This window comes from Anopheles moucheti, chromosome 2 (assembly GCF_943734755.1).
Source record: "Anopheles moucheti chromosome 2, idAnoMoucSN_F20_07, whole genome shotgun sequence".
Classification (NCBI taxonomy): domain Eukaryota; kingdom Metazoa; phylum Arthropoda; class Insecta; order Diptera; family Culicidae; genus Anopheles; species Anopheles moucheti.
In genome coordinates, this window is record NC_069140.1 from 31290831 (window position 1) to 31305806 (window position 14976).

At 47.0% G+C, this 14976-nt stretch overlaps 1 protein-coding gene across 1 annotated transcript in view; it reads left to right on the top strand.

Moving 5' to 3' along the window:
- LOC128309424 (uncharacterized) overlaps positions 1 to 14976 on the top strand; it is a 77155-nt gene that overhangs the window by 50014 nt on the left and 12165 nt on the right. Inside the window, exons 3-4 of the mRNA XM_053045805.1 lie at positions 12844 to 13788; positions 13920 to 14031. Of these exons, the coding sequence (XP_052901765.1) occupies positions 13302 to 13788; positions 13920 to 14031 (599 nt within the window). The 5' untranslated portion in view covers positions 12844 to 13301. The remainder of the gene's footprint in view (positions 1 to 12843; positions 13789 to 13919; positions 14032 to 14976) is intronic.

Genomic DNA, 14976 nt, shown 5'->3' on the forward strand with positions numbered 1-14976 from the left:
CGGCGGAAACAACAAGGACGCGTTTTCCTTGCCTAACATCTCACTCACTGCTGGGGCGAAAGCATGCCACCCACCACCAGCGGGAAAGCGCGCTGAATGTGTAATGAATATTTATACGAATCCTTCCGAATGGTCCGCCACCGGTCCACAGAAGGCGCATCTTCTACGGCACACGCGCGCACCCGACAACGATAGCCCTCGCGGGGATGATTAAGCTGTTTTAAACTGCTTCTTCCATCGCAGGAGGGCCGATTTGCTGCAGGGCTCTAGCATTGGCACTAGCCCTGCCGCTGCCACATCGTCATGTTGGCGACGAGTACCAACCCCGTTCGGTTAGGAAACGCAGTCAATTAAGTTTTGTGCCTCACCCTGGCCCGAGGTACTGCCTGGGCATTCCGGCCATTCCGAGGGCATTCGCAATAAAACGGCTTTGGGCCTTTGAATTTTCCGTTCCATTCCGGTTCCGTGTGGCAAAGCCTCATCACTATCATCATCATCATCATCATCATCATGGTCGTTGTAGTGGCATTATGACCCGGTGGTAATGTGGTTGTCAGCAGTACACAACACCGGGCCACTCGTGAAATTTGGGATCCAACAACAAGCGATCCGACATGCAGATTACTTCGTACTTAATTGTTTTTCGCTGCATTCCCGGTCCGGGGCCCACGGTGGAATGGGACCCTGGACGACAATTTTCCTTTCACCGAGCCGTGCCGGGTTTTCCCCATTCAGACAATAATGGGGAGCGCGGGAGGTTACATTGCTTTCAGACTACCCAACATTAACACCGGCAACTCCGGTATGGAAGCTGCCGGTACGTGCATGGAGACCGTCCTCCATTCGCCCCCCAAACGCAACGCCACGTTAATCCGCCATCCGTTGTCCATTCGTGACAGCCACCGTGCAGACACCCCGTTCGGGGCCCGCGTTTGCTACGCTACGCAGCATAAAACTGTTATCGCAGCCTGCACATCTATATGATTAATTTTTATGTTCTGGCAGATGTCGCGCTCAATTTCGCTCAAACAATAGCGATTTTGTGCCCGGCTGCCCCGTCGTCCACGGTAACCGCCGAGTGCTCCATCTTCAATCCGTACCACCGATCCTGAGCCATTTCCCCCATCCACAACCCCACATTGATGCGTTGGAAACGATCGTGGGCCAACGCCACCGGCATCAATCCCCCCAGCACACTGGGGCTGTAATGGTAGCTTGTTTATTTTTTTTGCCTGGCCCACCGTTCACGCGACAGGCTCAATAAAGTGTAGGCAGTGCACACTGCAACCAGGGGGGTGGCGAATGTGTTGGGTGCTGGGGGAGGCAAACGCTTGCAAACGGGGGGTTACTGATTGACTACCGTAAAAAAAAAACCAAAACCCAAACCCTTGAGCCCCGTTGTCGTCGTTTGCGGCTTGTACATCTCACGTTTATAGGAAACCGCGTAATTTATTGAGCAATAATACTGGCCACAGTGGAGACCGCCACCACAAACCCTTTTAGAATGACCATCAATTTTAAATTATCTCGTGCTTCACGTGCTTCTCGTGTTCCTGTTGTTCAACTTCCAAGCCGGACGGGGAAGAGGTTTGATATTTCCATGACAACAAATCGACTGACAACTATGGCTTTGTGCATTACTTCAAGCCACACCAACCGGGTAGGACAATTCGTTTTGCAGATTGGAATTACATGATATCCATGATAACTAAAAACAGTTCGTCAATAGACAGCGGCCATGAAACTGGAATAAATTCACGCCATTCATTTGGAATAAATAAATGTTTTCCATCTGTCGCCAGCGCGCAGTTCACCACTGGTAGCTTTGTAAGAAGTTTTGCTCCAAACTGACTTCAGTGTAAAGACCTCATTCTTCTTGTTCATCGGCACAGCAATGGAGGACAGGAGGTCTAGAGGCCTGTCATTTCCGGCTATCTTTGATTTTATTTACCCGTTGCCGGATAGTCAGTTTGTGCGTACGAAGGATTAGGTCCGGATGGGATTTTGAGCCGGTCCTATCGTGTGAATACCGGCCCACCTCAAATTCATCATTAATTCCCTTTATTCCTTTTTAGATACATCAGAATGACGGAGCAAATGACGAATTTTCGATGCTATCAGGCATTTGCACCAAAACGACCGTTATATGAATTATGGCGTCAAAAGTGTCCGTAGTGCGATTCAAAATAACGTTGCAGTTTCATGATTTTCTTCTCAAACGTTTTGAGTTATTTCCTTTAACGAGCCATCCGACGGAAGTGCTAGGGGGCCTGGGGAGTTGTTAGTCCGTAGATGCTTCGGCGAATCGGACAGTTCACTGGGTTCAAGGATATGGGTTCTCTTGGAAGATTATTTTCTCTGACAATCCAAAAGAATTAATTTCTTGGAAAATCACATTCGTTTCTCAAATCAGAAGGTTTTGCCCCATCAATCTGGGAACATCCTGTGGTGTGTCCTATTTTTCTGACGCTAATGTCCTAACGGACTATCCGGCACGGGTTCTTCGGGACGTGAGGAGTTGTTAGTCCGCAGGCGCTTCGGCGAATCGAGCAGATTTCCCTGGCAAGAAAGTGGGTTCTCTAGAAAGATTATCTCCTTTGACAATCCAAAGAGAGGTGTGATCAATTTAATGTGTGTTTTACTACATAGTAATATGTGCGAAAGATCCCTGAAGTGTCCGCAAACGGGGGGCACACTATGTAAACCGTGTCTTTGTGTTGCATAATGATTTCTCAATGTTTTGCTACTATCGCTACCCCACATGCAACCGGTGTCCTTATCAATTAATGCTTGCGTTTGATACAATGCAATTAATAAAAGTTTGTTTTTTTTTGTTGTGTGCTCCCCCACCCATGAAGTTCCGTCCCTCTGTCCTTGTCCAGTGGAGTGGAGTACGCAGTAAATTCCATTCAGCATTCCATCCGTCACCTGGCTGCGAGCTGGCTGTGGGCCGCGACCAGAGTGCACGCTGAGAGCGTGTATGGCCTCGCCCTCGGCATACACCTTTCACCCCGGCAGCAGCACATTATAATTGAATGATTTCGCCACACTACACCCCGGGTGTGGGAAAACATTTCCACCGGCTTTGCAAGCGACTAGCGACGGCAACAGGTGCTAATCCCAGCCCCAATGGCTGTGCGATGCAGCGCACCGGTCGGATCAACTTTCCCTGCCACAATGGCTGCCCGGGAGGTGTACGGACAGGGTCAGACATTCGTTGTCACACGTGCACCTTCACACATACACAGACACACGTACACACATACACATGCCGTGTGCAAACAGCAAACAAGCAGCATAATTATTCAATAAAGCATAATTCCCACCCATCCCGTCCACCATTGCTGCAGCGGCAGATCGTACGTTCTGGCACAGACAACTTCCTGTTCGCTGTTTGTGCTCCCGGGACAAGCATATCAGTCTGCTGGCCCAACAAAACAGTGCCTCCACTGAATGTACGTGATGCGCGACTTCCCTCCAAGCATGTGTGTGTGTGTGTGTGTTCTGAGATGAAACGAGAAAAAACAATCATCCATTGAAACGTTCTCTCCCGTCGTGTCGTCCATGACCCACCGCAACATGGCCACTGCTGGACATGGGACCCACCCCGGCAACACACCGCTAAGCCTCCCCCCAAAACTAAACGATCCAATGAAAACTAATATAATTCTCGAGTGAACCGAGACACACGGGAAGACGAGATATCAGTAACGCTATCAGGTTCGTCTTATCAGCTGGTACGTGCGCACCGTGGTAGGGTTGCTTTGGATGCAGTCGGCAAGCAAAGTTTTAGCTTCTCAAAAGTGTTACTTTCAATACATTTTAATTGAAGTTGGTGTTTCGTTTTTTTTTTTGGTTTTGTTGATTGGATAATTTTTGAAAACTCACCATTGCTCATTACGCTGATTTTATTGCGGGGGTTTTTTAATTGAATTTACAATCCAAACACCGAAGGACACTAGCGCTACGGCCACTTCTTTGCTGTGTGCGAGAGCAAATATTTGTATAAACTTTTTTAACTTGTCCACCCCGTTTTTCAGTCACCACCCCTTTTTCCCATCCCAAAACGCGTCACTGTGTGATGAACTGTTTGATAGAATCCACGGTGGGGACGGTGGCGAAAAACGGAACGGGTCGGGCGATAAGCGGGAACCGTAAGCACGGACAAACCGAAAGCTAGCTACCCAAACAAACCATTACATTACATTATTAAATCGCTGCCCAACGGCGCTACACGCGACGTATCAGTGCAACGCGCGCGCGAGATAGAAGCGAACACGCACAAGAAGGGTGGAGGCGGATGGTTCTTGATGACAACACGTCGCCGTTGTGATTCTGGCCACGCGCAAGTGATAGAGAGTGCGATAGACGACAGCAACGAACGACGGCGACATTCAGCCAACGGATTGGGCCGGTGGTCGCAAGGAAGATGCAAAGGAAGGTTGGCTTAGAACGGAACGCTATCCCTGGGTAGCGCATCTCGTCCGTTAGCTAGCACACATTAAGCTAACCGGAGCAGTATAGTAAGATAGCAAGCAGCCGGATAGCCGTAGTCCAAATCCGTGAACCAACACAGTGAGAGTGAAAGTTGTGAAAGATGTGTTCTTAAATCATTCATTAGTGCGCGCACAGACAAGAGCGTAGCGTATCAAGCGACAGTTTTTTGGGGGGCTTCGGCAGAGCGATCGCGCGTCCCGTTTTGTCCCCGTCGGAGCGTAAATTGTTATCGAGTGATAACGAAGGGTGCAGGCTTATCGGTGATAAGGGGTGATAATAAGTAACCCTCGCGCATTGGTGATTTAATCGAACCGTAAGCTCAAATCGCTTGTTCCGCATACCGCATATTGTGTCACCAATTCGCAATCGTTGCTGGATTTGGATGCGTTCGAAGGGTCTGTGATGAATTGCGGTAGTAAGCAGTGAGACGAATAGTATTCCATCACACAATTCGCTGCAGGAGTTTGGAAAAAACCAAACGACATCCGGCACAAAAAAGACAGGGGCAAAGTGAGTGAGTAAGTGTTGTAGCCCGATTCATTCTCCAACCTGCAGGTCCCTCCAATGACACATCGTGCTAGTAAGGGTTGTTTGTTTGCAGAATATAATATTTTAACTTTGGCCAATAAGAATAAGGGCAAATTAAGACACTGATCGGTGACTTGATTTCAAACGTAAAAAAAAAGTCCCCCAGTTTGGATGTTCGATGGCGAATTTGTTTGATTTGACGGCCTGTGTATGCATTGCACTTCATCGCTCGCGTTTTTTATTCTCCCGTAACGCCATAACACACGATAAAAGCTTTTCAGTGTAATTTCATTACACGCCCTGGCAGTCCTGCACAGAGTGGTCGAACTGAGGGCTAAGATATTATTCATGAACCGGCTATCGAAGCGCTTCTCACATGATCGGAAAGCAAAAAAAAAACCCAAAGAAATAATTGAACCACAAGCCTCCCCCCGAGAGCGCCAGGAAATCGCCCTACGATGGTGCCGGCCTGAAGGTAGAACAGTTCACGTACAGCGCACGTATTCGGTGAAAAGTTAACGAACGCTTCTTCACTGGCTGCCCACGCGAAACTCAATCGATAATTCATCCCTTTTCTTCTTTGTTTCCGACTCCGAACTCTAAAGTGCTGATAACCCCCCCGCTCCAGTTCCGGCAGTTCTATGCGCACTGAGGGTGTGAGCATTAGCTCGGATGCGTTCCGATCGCTCCGAACACACATATCAGCATGGAAACAGTGCTGGATTGATTGGATGCTGGATCGATTAAAATCATTTCATTAATGGTTGGTGGAAAGAATCGTAAAAAAGCTTTACTACTCCGAAAGGAATCCGGGCGTCTGCTGCGCTACACCCGTTCAAAGCCGTCGGGGTTACGATTTATATTATGTTGCAAGATATCCTCTCCCATTCCTACGACACCGCTTGAAGCGTGCACCATAAAACACTGGCTTCCACTGATTGTGGGGATGGTTGTTTAACGGTTTCTTCGGCACGGGGAGTGGAATGCTGGAGGGGTGGAAATTTATTCCGACCAGCTTTACGTTCCACGGCAAAAGTTCGATTCGATTGATGGTATGACTTGTGACAAACCTCGCGCTGGCCTCGAAAGTCACCCGTGATGAATGCTTTACGCCGTTCATCCACCCGAAGGCCTGTCAATTTATTGCGATAGGACACTTGCGATCAAGGACGATGCGGTGATTTACTCCAGAGGCGCAGCCAGTGTTACCCAAGCCAGTGTTTCTGTATCTAACCGCACTTTGAGTTTACGCTTTACAACATTCGCCCGATGAAAAATAAGCGCCTAACATTATGCAATTTGCATGACAAAATTAACGTTACAATGCTGCCAGCTCTTACTTTATGCTTCTACTGTGAAGAACACTCCTACTCACTGCTTACAAGTGTACGGTTTCATTCACATATATTGTGTAAAAGCTCACTTCAAACAGTGATCCATTCGTTTTATCTACTTACGAAACACTGTCCCCCAAAACACGAAACCAAAAGAGTAAGAAAAGCTAACTGAGCAATTTTGGTTTTCCGTGCTTTTCTACGAAGACACTTTTCACAAGGCGGCGTAAGTTTACCTGGCGAAAAATGAGGCCACGCATTAAAAATATAGCAGTCTAAGGTCTAGAGGGAAAAACCAACAGCACGAACAGAAGAAAAACTCACACACCGACCAAACAGTCCCTCAAATTAGTGTCATCAATTTCATCGTGGCGCCTATTAATCGTTTAGAAAACAATGTTTTTTGTGTGTGTTTTATGTCTTCCGGCAAAGAAAGGTACTGTCTGTTTCATGTTCATTCTTAGGCAGGAACGGTGCGGCCAAGATACCGCTGTGATGGTTGTGTTTGATGATACGGAGCTGGGTGTGCCATGGAGCCATTTTTCCGTTGAGTTTTTGGATAATAACAACACCTTAGCCTTCCGCACCCTGCACCTTTAGCCCCGACGGACAGTGTGTACACAGTGGCACCGATGGTCGTCACCCAGCTTGCCCATATAAGGAGACGTCTGTCTCGAGGGCAAAGTGTGAAATAAATCAAGACTTTTCATGGTTGACCCAATTTCATCGTGTCCGCAGCAAAAATCATCTCACCCGTACTCTTTCTCTCTGCGCGCTTTTCACCTCGGCGCTCGTGTCCTTCCCTTTTCATGCCACGGTCAAAAGGGAAAACAAAAATAACCATTAAAGCGCAAGCGAAGTGCGCGAAAGTGAACGATGGTATCGCTGAAAAGCTGGAACTCAATCCCTGCGAGTTGCACTTTTGGTACACCTGATGCCCTTCCCCCTCTGTGTACTATCCGTCCAGCGGTAACGGTTGTCACCCACGGTGTTTTTGGCCAGGGATAAACCAGCGGGTGGCCTTGGCACTCGTTGGCAGACAGCCCGGATAGGGTTTGTGTAAAGCACAAAGCAACGCACCGACTTTCGTTGCAGAGATGTAGCGAGAAAGAAAACAAGTACACGAACCACACTGCTTCTTGTAGATGGTTCGCACCGTACGGGCCACGGTTCCGGTCAACCGGACCCAGCATCATGCACTCGATGGGCCAAAGGTTCCGCGCAAAACCAGGTGCCAGTGCAATGTCTTTGGTTGGAACTTTACTTATCGTTCTTTTTTTCTCCCCATTTCTGCGAAGATAAACATCCCCCTTAATGGTGCTGAATCGGAGAAAGTCGGAAAGCGAAGTCAACCTGAGCAACCCCGCAGTACACAGCGTTCTGGGGAATTATTGTGTGCTCTCTTTTTAAATAATTCGTACAGCTTATTCCAACTAACGCGCTGCTACAGCGAGCTGGATGAATGGGGTTGGGGGCTTTAGATTGCATATAGTTGTACAAGCCTGCACTGCAACTGCAACAATGATGATCATGGCAAGCAAATGCACACTCCAGGAAGTTGTGCGCACGAGGGTCGGTCACGAGACAGGAAGGACCGGAAAGGAAGGAGTAAAAATATTAATACCTCTTTGCGCTATTTTCTCACGAAACCTCAGTTGCTGGGACATTTATTTTACCTACTTATCTTTGTTGTTTTAGCATTTTGGGCTTAACCATTCGTTTTGTGACCTGCAGATGCTTTTTCGTAATGAAAATGTGGCGGACAACATTAAGATTAGCCTTTAGTGTTTAGTGTTCCTCCCTTTTTAGTTCTCCTTATGTTTTTAATCTCAACAAAAGGTGAATCTTCATATTTGTATTTCAATTTGCATACCTTTAGGCGCTTACTGTTTCGATCTTTCTCTTCGTGTAAGAACCCCGCCTAAAGGTATGCAATCTTTTCGGTACGATTATCCTTCCGTATTTAGTATATTTCCGTTATGTTTTTAATCTCCACAAAAGGTGAATTTTCTTATTTGTATTTTGAATTGCATAACTTTAGGCACCCATCATGCTTTTCGTGTAAGAAAACAGCCTAAACGTATGCAATCCACGTGACAGCGATCTTTTTCTACTCATTTTATTCAACACAAATCGTGCCAAACTTAAAACGGGGCACCAGAACAACCTGTTAACGTGTCATTAACAATAAATATGTAACCCAACTTAATGTCACTCCAGTGTTCCCAGGAACCGTAACTTCGGACTTCAATCATTTTCATTTGAAACTGATTCTGACAGATCGGTTGCCCTGCTGCCGTGTGTGCCTTGCCGCATGAACACTGTGTCCCGATGGGGACAGATGTTCTGCAGCACTTAAACAACCCACTTAACCCACAGTGGACGTCCCAAAAATTTGCCTCACAGTCTCTTAACATTCATCTCTCTTAGCATACACACACACACACACACACAAGCAAAGAAGATGTGTCTCTTGGGCAACCAGGGAGATAGGAAAGGGCGAAGGCCTGGGGGTGGGAACCGGCAAGCTTCCAACCCGTCCAAACTTATCAGCCAATTTTGAACGGGGTTCACCATTCGGAAGTACCCTTTCTTAGTGTGTGGGTGTGTGCGAGTGTGCCCGTGTGTATCCATGAAATGAGCTTTGCCGTGCACAAAATCCCATTTGCGCACAATTGCTCCTGAAAGTCGGAAACCCATCCGGGTGTTTCGGAGAATATAGTGGGGAAAGTCACAAACCCAAAAGCGCTCCTTGGTCGCAGAAAAGGACACATCGCACAGAGACGTCCGCCCCCGCCAGGACCGGTTGGTGGGGTAGCCGGATGGTGGGAAAAGATGTCGAACCAGCAGAGCACGCAAAGGCCGCAGATCGCAGGATGGTTGAACACCGAAAACCGAACCAAAAGAAACAAAAAAAAAAGAGGCAGTAAGAAAAATCCAATTCAAATTTTCCAAAGCCCGGGCTCACCGTTCCGGAACATGAATACTGAAATAGCGCACTCGTCCCGGGAAGTCTATACCATCGCGAACCGGTTCGGTCTGACTCCGTCCCGCCAGGCCCCCCGTGTGCTGCTTCGGCTGGTTTTTTTTGTCGTCATCTTCTTCTCCTTCCTTGGCCATTGGGACCTCTTTGCCGCGCGTTAACGGTGGCGAAACAAACGAACGACTTAACACTCAATCGAGAGCAGCACTTTGCGATGGAGTGGAAATGTGTTTAATTAAATCTCCAACTTCTTTCCAGTTGATTTGATATTCAAATTTCGAAAATCCATTTCGAACAACCATTTTGTGTACTACCGTCGTGCCGTGTCGTACACCTTCGCTCGCTTTTACCGACTCACCAGCCGCTGTCCCGTTGTGGGGCCTACACATTATTCAAACCCTAAAGCCGCCCCCCCTTTCCCACAGTGGATCTTTAACGGATGTGAAGAGGGGGGGTTCCATTTTCTGGGGGTTTTCCTGTTTTCTGTTGGAAGAGGGCTTGTCGCTCCATCGCGAGAGTTAAATGACAAAACGTGCGCGTGGAGGGAAGGTTTTTTTCCAAGTGGTGGAAGGCCAAGGAAGATTTCAATGAAAGTGCTTCTTCGATTCATCTCACTCGAAGGGCAGAGAAGAAGAAGAATAGAAAAAAAACAACCACAGTCACACACACACACACACACACACGCAACCGCCCCATTTTGCGTGTCATCGTATCCTCGTGTGTCCGCCCTGTTGCTTTTTTGCACATGATGAAACATTTCCCTGTGTCTGCCGACACTGGCCGGATGGTTTTGACTTTACACCACTCTCAGCACCACACCTTGTGCACACTTTTCGCTTTCAATTTCGCACTGTCCTAAAGATTGGCATTGAGACAGACAGACTTTCATTAGTGGAACAATTTGGATTTTCTTCGTGGAGTTTTCATCACCGCCACCACCACCGGTACGTGCGGACATTTATTCCTGTCGGCGGTGTGTATTTGTGTTTGTTGTAAGCGTGAAAGGTGCCTTTCTTACCATTTCAAAATGCTTTTTTCGAACTCCTTTACGTTTTCACTAGAATTACTTATGAGTTTTCCCTGTCTTCGGTGGCCTCAAGATTTTTTTGATACAGTTTGCATTTCAGCAACTACAGCCTACGGATCAATATTTGGTTCGATTCGATTTCCACGCCAGCTACATGGCGTTAAAGACAAATGTTAATATCGAGTCCCTTCTCCAACTCTCATTTCGGTCTAATTACATTAAGCTGGCGGAACAAATCTAGTCAGACCTAGTTCTCAACGATTGTAACCATTCAATGGACATTACTGTCAATTCAATTAAACAAACTCGCAATGGTTGAACTATTTTCTACACTTCGAAAAACGGTAATCAAAATGCATCATCCTTAAATGATCAATTATGTTCATACTTGCTCAGTGGCACAATCGTAGACAAATGGATTGTATTTAATAGATGCAAGTGCCTTATTTATGCCTGCCATTTCAGGCTGACTAAATTGCCTATGAAGCCTAAATAATAAAATTAATACAGTTTATTTTTACGATAATCGACATGCTTTAGATTAGCTCGTTTAGCATTGTTTTCTTAATGTGTCTGGTGTGTCTGGGCACACGCCTGGCAATCGTTTCAGCTGTGTCAATGTTTGTGAGCTACTTCCGGAAAATTTAGACAATCAAATTGCATTACCCAAGTAAGAAAAAAATCAAGCATTTTGCAACATTACTGTTCGATGAAAGCAACATAATATAAAAAAAGCCACACATTTTGCACACGTCAATAAAAAAAAAAGTCGTTAGCAAAACCCAGCACACTAATTATTATGCAACCGAATAATTGGGCATTCTACTAAATTATGCCCACATTGCATGCATTTTTCCATCGAAACCAAACCGAAAGCTGTATCAAACACACGCCCACACACATCGAATCGAAAACAAATTCCGGCACACGCTTTCCTCCGCCAAAAAGTATGCAACAGAATAACACACATCCGGAGCCGGAAGCATAGTTTTTTTCTTGTTGTTGTTGTTTAACCCAATCACCCGCTTCCCGGGGCACACCACCTTCGTTCATTTTCCCGCTTTGTTTCGGTTTTTTTGTTTGCTCCAATTTCCAACTCCCGGTAACGGTCGTAGTTCAATAAGTCCATTTTTCCTGTGATTATCGAGTTTTGAGTTCGGTTTTGGAGGGGCCGCGGACGTTCTTTTTCGTTTTTTCACACCTTATTTATCCTTTGCGGACACACATGAGGAGGGAAATAAAAACAATCGACACCACCAGCCCAAACACACACACACGATTCGCGTACACAGGATATTGGGAAAACACACGGGAAACAAGTCGAACACGGGGCAAACCCGTGAACGTGAACCATAACGAAAGCAATCAATAAGTGATTATTTCACAGCGGCGGATACTGAATCAAAAATGCAACACAAATAAAAATAAAACAGCTCCAACCACACTCGAAACAAAAGTTACGAGGACCAGGACCAGGTAGACAACAAACCAACAAAAAAAAAACGCACATAGCAAAACAGCAAATAGCACGTTCGCGCTATTGGGAAGTGGAAATTCTACCTTCCCTGAAGCAAGTGTTCCCTGCAATATCCCCCGGGTGGGGACGACTCTTTCGTGCAACAATTTAAGGCTTCAGGTTCCCGACAGGATGGGGAAATGGTCCTCAAAAAGGATGACTCTAGTTTAACGAGTCCTGGGTGGTTGGTGTGGCAAAAGCTTACAATTGATTATCATTCCAATTGTGACTGTTTTCTCCCGTGATTTATGCGAAACTCCCCGAACCGTGCCAAGCACTACCTCCGTCTATCAGAGGTATTGTTTACAGCAGTGGTGGTGGCAGTAGTTGTAGCTATTGCAATATTACTAAAACTACAACCTGTCCTGTCCGGTTGTGGCCTATGCAACCCCCGTCGACAAATCTGGAACGGAAAAGTTTCGTTCACTCCCTTTTGGGAAAACCCGTGTAGGTGTGTGAGTTGTGCAATGAACAGTTCAGCAAGTATTTTAAACCAACAATTTACAATCGCCCTGCAACGAATGGATTGGCGGAGGGTGGGATTCGGTGACCGCAGGAAATAATTCGCCGAAAACTATTCCCCAACGCCGACGACCAGGGCAAGCAATCAGAATTGATTTGATTAGAAAATTCCCTACCTTGCCGTACGCGCGCGTCATCATATCGTTTCGCACAACGTCAACAATAATTGAGATTGTCCCGCTCCGTGTCCCGGACGGACGATGAGCAAGCAGAATAAAGCCACCCGGGATTACTTTTCGCCGGGGGTCCGAAACGTGTACCAAAGCTCCACCCGCCATCGATCGCTCGATCGAATCAATCAGCCCCACATCATGTCCCATCGCTTCTAATTTACGCCATCCATCCCTCACAACACAACAACAACAGCCAAGTAGTGTGTGCAATAAATATAGAACCCCCACCTATATTCGTTCTCTCTTCTCTCTTCTCTCTTCAGGAACGTAGCAAGCACGAACGCTTCCTTTGCGGACATTGCCTTGAAGTGGGGCCGGTGTTCGGGAAAAACTTGCTTCACAACGAAACACCTACGACACCCCGGCAGAGAATCGATATCGTTTCACCACCGACAACGAGGGAATCGCTGCTAATCGATCGATAATGACAAACTAACAGCGAACGAACGGAACGAAGTGCACGGGAGCGCTTTACACGGAACGGTCGGTCGGTACTGAAAGGTGCCTAAGGTCAAGGGCTGCGTCGAGATTACACCCCACATGTGCGAAGGAAGGAAGGCAGCGAAACTGGAACACTAAACAATCGTCAGTCTCGCACGTCACTACCCGGCACAAGCAAGTGTCCACAGCGCTGCAAAGCAGAGTTCCGTAAACGGTGACATTGAGAAGAAATAAACCGTCACACACCGGCCCTCATACACACCCAAGAGCCTGTGCAAGTATGTTCTCTCGCAGCAGCAGCAGCAATACGTCCCGAGGGACAACTTCCGTCATGGTCCTTGGGGTACTGCTCGTGCTCCTAACACTAGCCACGAATCGAAGCCTTTGCAGTGTAGCACCACACCATCCGGCCACTATCAGCGTTACCTCCAGTGAACCCACAGCCAGCAGTAGCAGCAGTCTTCTCACCACCAGCGACCCCAGCAACCTCACCGACCGATCCCATCCGCCCGAGGAGCCGGAAGTTACAACGGTACGCACCGACCCGTCAACCGTGACGGGGCCACGTACAGCGGACACCGCATCCCAAAGCGAACAGTCGCCGGTACCGCCCGAAGGTCAGATACCGCTGGAACGGTTGCCCTCCAACACGCTGCTCAAGTACACCGCCTACAAGGACGTCTCGATACTGCACTTTCGCATACCGACCGACACCCGTACGGCCTTCTTTAGCTTTAAGGCTTACGAGGAATCCAAAGGTGCCTTCCGTAAGTAGCGACACGCACGCCGGAAACGAGGCTGTTGTTCGGTGTCCAGTGTTGTTTATATCTCAACCTCCTCACCCACACACACACCGTGCATTGTGGGGGTTGTTTTCGGTTTTTTTTTTTCATTTCAGAGCGCAACTGCAAACCGAACGATATTACGCTGCATCTGAAAGCGGGCAGCTATCCGGTCATCAGTCCGGAAAACATCACATTCCCCAAGCACTTTCTAGACGCGGAGGAACGGTAAGTGGGCGGTCGAAGTGGGAAGGGGAAAGGAGGCGAGAAGCACGATTGGACAAACTTTTTTCATTTGTTCTCTGCGGATATGCACGCCCAATGGCCCAATGTCCCTTATGAGACATTAACCCTTAAGTGTTTGGGCAGGTCCGCAAAGAAAGACCAACGGAGCTCAACAAAATCTATATCTTAACATTAGAGATCAGTTTATCATAACCAGAATTATATTGAATTAAAAACGCAAAATTCATGGGTCAGTTGTTCAATCGAATCGAAAGATTACTTACTTAACTTACTGCCTTAACTTGCTAGACTTTTTGAAAGCGACATCTATTGCCCATAACTCAGTAGTCACGTATATACGTACAGAAAAGAAGCATTCCGTGGGGATTTTACTCACATCGCACGTGATAATCCCAGTCTGAACTAGAGCTGTGATTAAAGAACACAGAATCGTACAGTTCGTTCCGCTCCGCTCAATAGAACGAACGATCTACCCGTTAACATTAGGAACGTCCCGCGTTACCAGGTCGTTCATTTCGGCGGTGTGAATTAGCGCTTAAACAACGAGAGACCTACATACGCAGGACGTGCATTTTGCGAAACAAAAAATGATTTGAATGATCACTAATTCGCTCACTTTTTCAACGAACGAACTGTTGTGGGAATCCGTTCAGTACGCTTAAAGGGACGAAAATGTATTTCAAATGAAAAATTCGTGTGATCTAGCTTTTCCACATTCGTAATGCTGCAGTTATCAATTTTTGCAGATTTTTCAACTAAAGAACTATTCGCGATCTGCAGCAACATAATTTGAACGACGAAGTTCCTTCGTTCACTTAAAAGAACTGATCGTACTGTAACTGAACTGAACTATTCAGTCCAGTGCCAGAGGCGAAAGAGACCCAGGACGTCCAAAGCCTCTCAAATATTTAACAACAACAACATTCA